The sequence below is a fragment of the Monoraphidium neglectum genome, assembly GCF_000611645.1.
Source record: "Monoraphidium neglectum strain SAG 48.87 unplaced genomic scaffold scaffold01006, whole genome shotgun sequence".
NCBI classification, from domain to species: domain Eukaryota; kingdom Viridiplantae; phylum Chlorophyta; class Chlorophyceae; order Sphaeropleales; family Selenastraceae; genus Monoraphidium; species Monoraphidium neglectum.
The window spans coordinates 7218-8402 of record NW_014012622.1 but is presented as its reverse complement, the minus strand read 5'-3'; the positions used below and the strand labels follow the sequence as shown (position 1 = coordinate 8402).

Genomic DNA, 1185 nt, shown 5'->3' with positions numbered 1-1185 from the left:
GGAGTAAGGGAGGAGGGGTGGCGTGCGTGAGTGCTGCCGCTGCTGCTCTTGCCCCTGCCGATGGTGCTACCGCCGCTGCAGCAGCAGCTGTGGTGCTCTAGGCGGGGCGGCCCTGCTAGCCGATAAACGCAATTGACTGGCAGGTCGAGGTTGACCGGGCTGCTAGACATGTCAAGGGTGGAAGGCTAGCAGAAGCGTTGCGCCTGGCCGCAGCTGCTGCGCGGAGGCGGGGAGGCCGATGTTTTCTTGCAGCTCACGTCCTTCCTCGCACGCCCTCGCCTCTTCGCACGCCCCCCCCCCACCCCGACGTGCTCAGGTGGGTCCCTGTCCCGGAGCGCAGCCGCAGCCTGGCGCTGGTGTACACGGGCATGTTTGTCGGCTCCATCCTCGGCCTCGGGCTGTCCCCGCACATGATTGCGGCCCTGGGGTGGCCCAGCGTCTTCTACATTTTCGGCAGCTTTGGGATCGTGTGGTTTGGCGTGTGGCGCGTGCTGGCGGCGAGCACGCCCCGCGACGACCCCGACATTTCAAAGGAGGAGAAGGTGCGCCCGCGTGTTTGCAGTCAAGAAGGGGTCCCTGCATCGTGGTTGTGTCACAAAGGGGCAGTGCCAGCCAGCAACCGCAGGCAAGGCTGTTCATAAGAACAAGCTGTCTCAGGTGTAGGTGCTTGAGGCTTGCCGTGCATTGCACGCAAGTGTTCATGCACCCAGGGTCGACACAGATGTACACATGCCACCGCCCCTTCTTTCCATGCCATTGCGCGCACAGACCTACATCCTGGCCAACACCAGCAGCGGCTCCAAGCCGCGCAGCATCCCCTGGGGCAAGCTGCTGTCGCGCAAGGAGGTGTGGGCCATCATCGTCTGCCACTTCTGCCACAACTGGGGCGTGTTCATCCTGCTCACGTGGATGCCGACGTACTACAACCAGGTGGGGCCAGTGGTGGCGCGTGCACGCAGAGCCGGGGGGGCGGGTGCCTGGGACCTCTGGCGCGCCGCGTGCGTGCATGGGCCGGCCAGGGATTTGCCCAACTTTTGGTCGACGTGCTGGACCGTCGACCGATAACTCTGGCAGGCGAGGCGACCCTGCACCACAAGCCGCCCAGCTCTTCAACCACCTACGAGGCGCTGCGCGGCCCCGGCCCCGCAGTAACAGACATCCCGCCCGCCCCCAATGCCCCCCCCC

At 65.7% G+C, this 1185-nt stretch overlaps 1 protein-coding gene across 1 annotated transcript in view; it reads left to right on the top strand.

Moving 5' to 3' along the window:
* Positions 1-1185, top strand: part of MNEG_6278 (putative anion transporter 2) — a gene marked incomplete at both ends in the record, with an annotated part of 4251 nt that overhangs the window by 1729 nt on the left and 1337 nt on the right. The window contains 2 exons of the mRNA XM_014045246.1: positions 317-542; positions 769-930. Coding sequence (XP_013900700.1) covers positions 317-542; positions 769-930 — 388 coding nt within the window. The remainder of the gene's footprint in view (positions 1-316; positions 543-768; positions 931-1185) is intronic.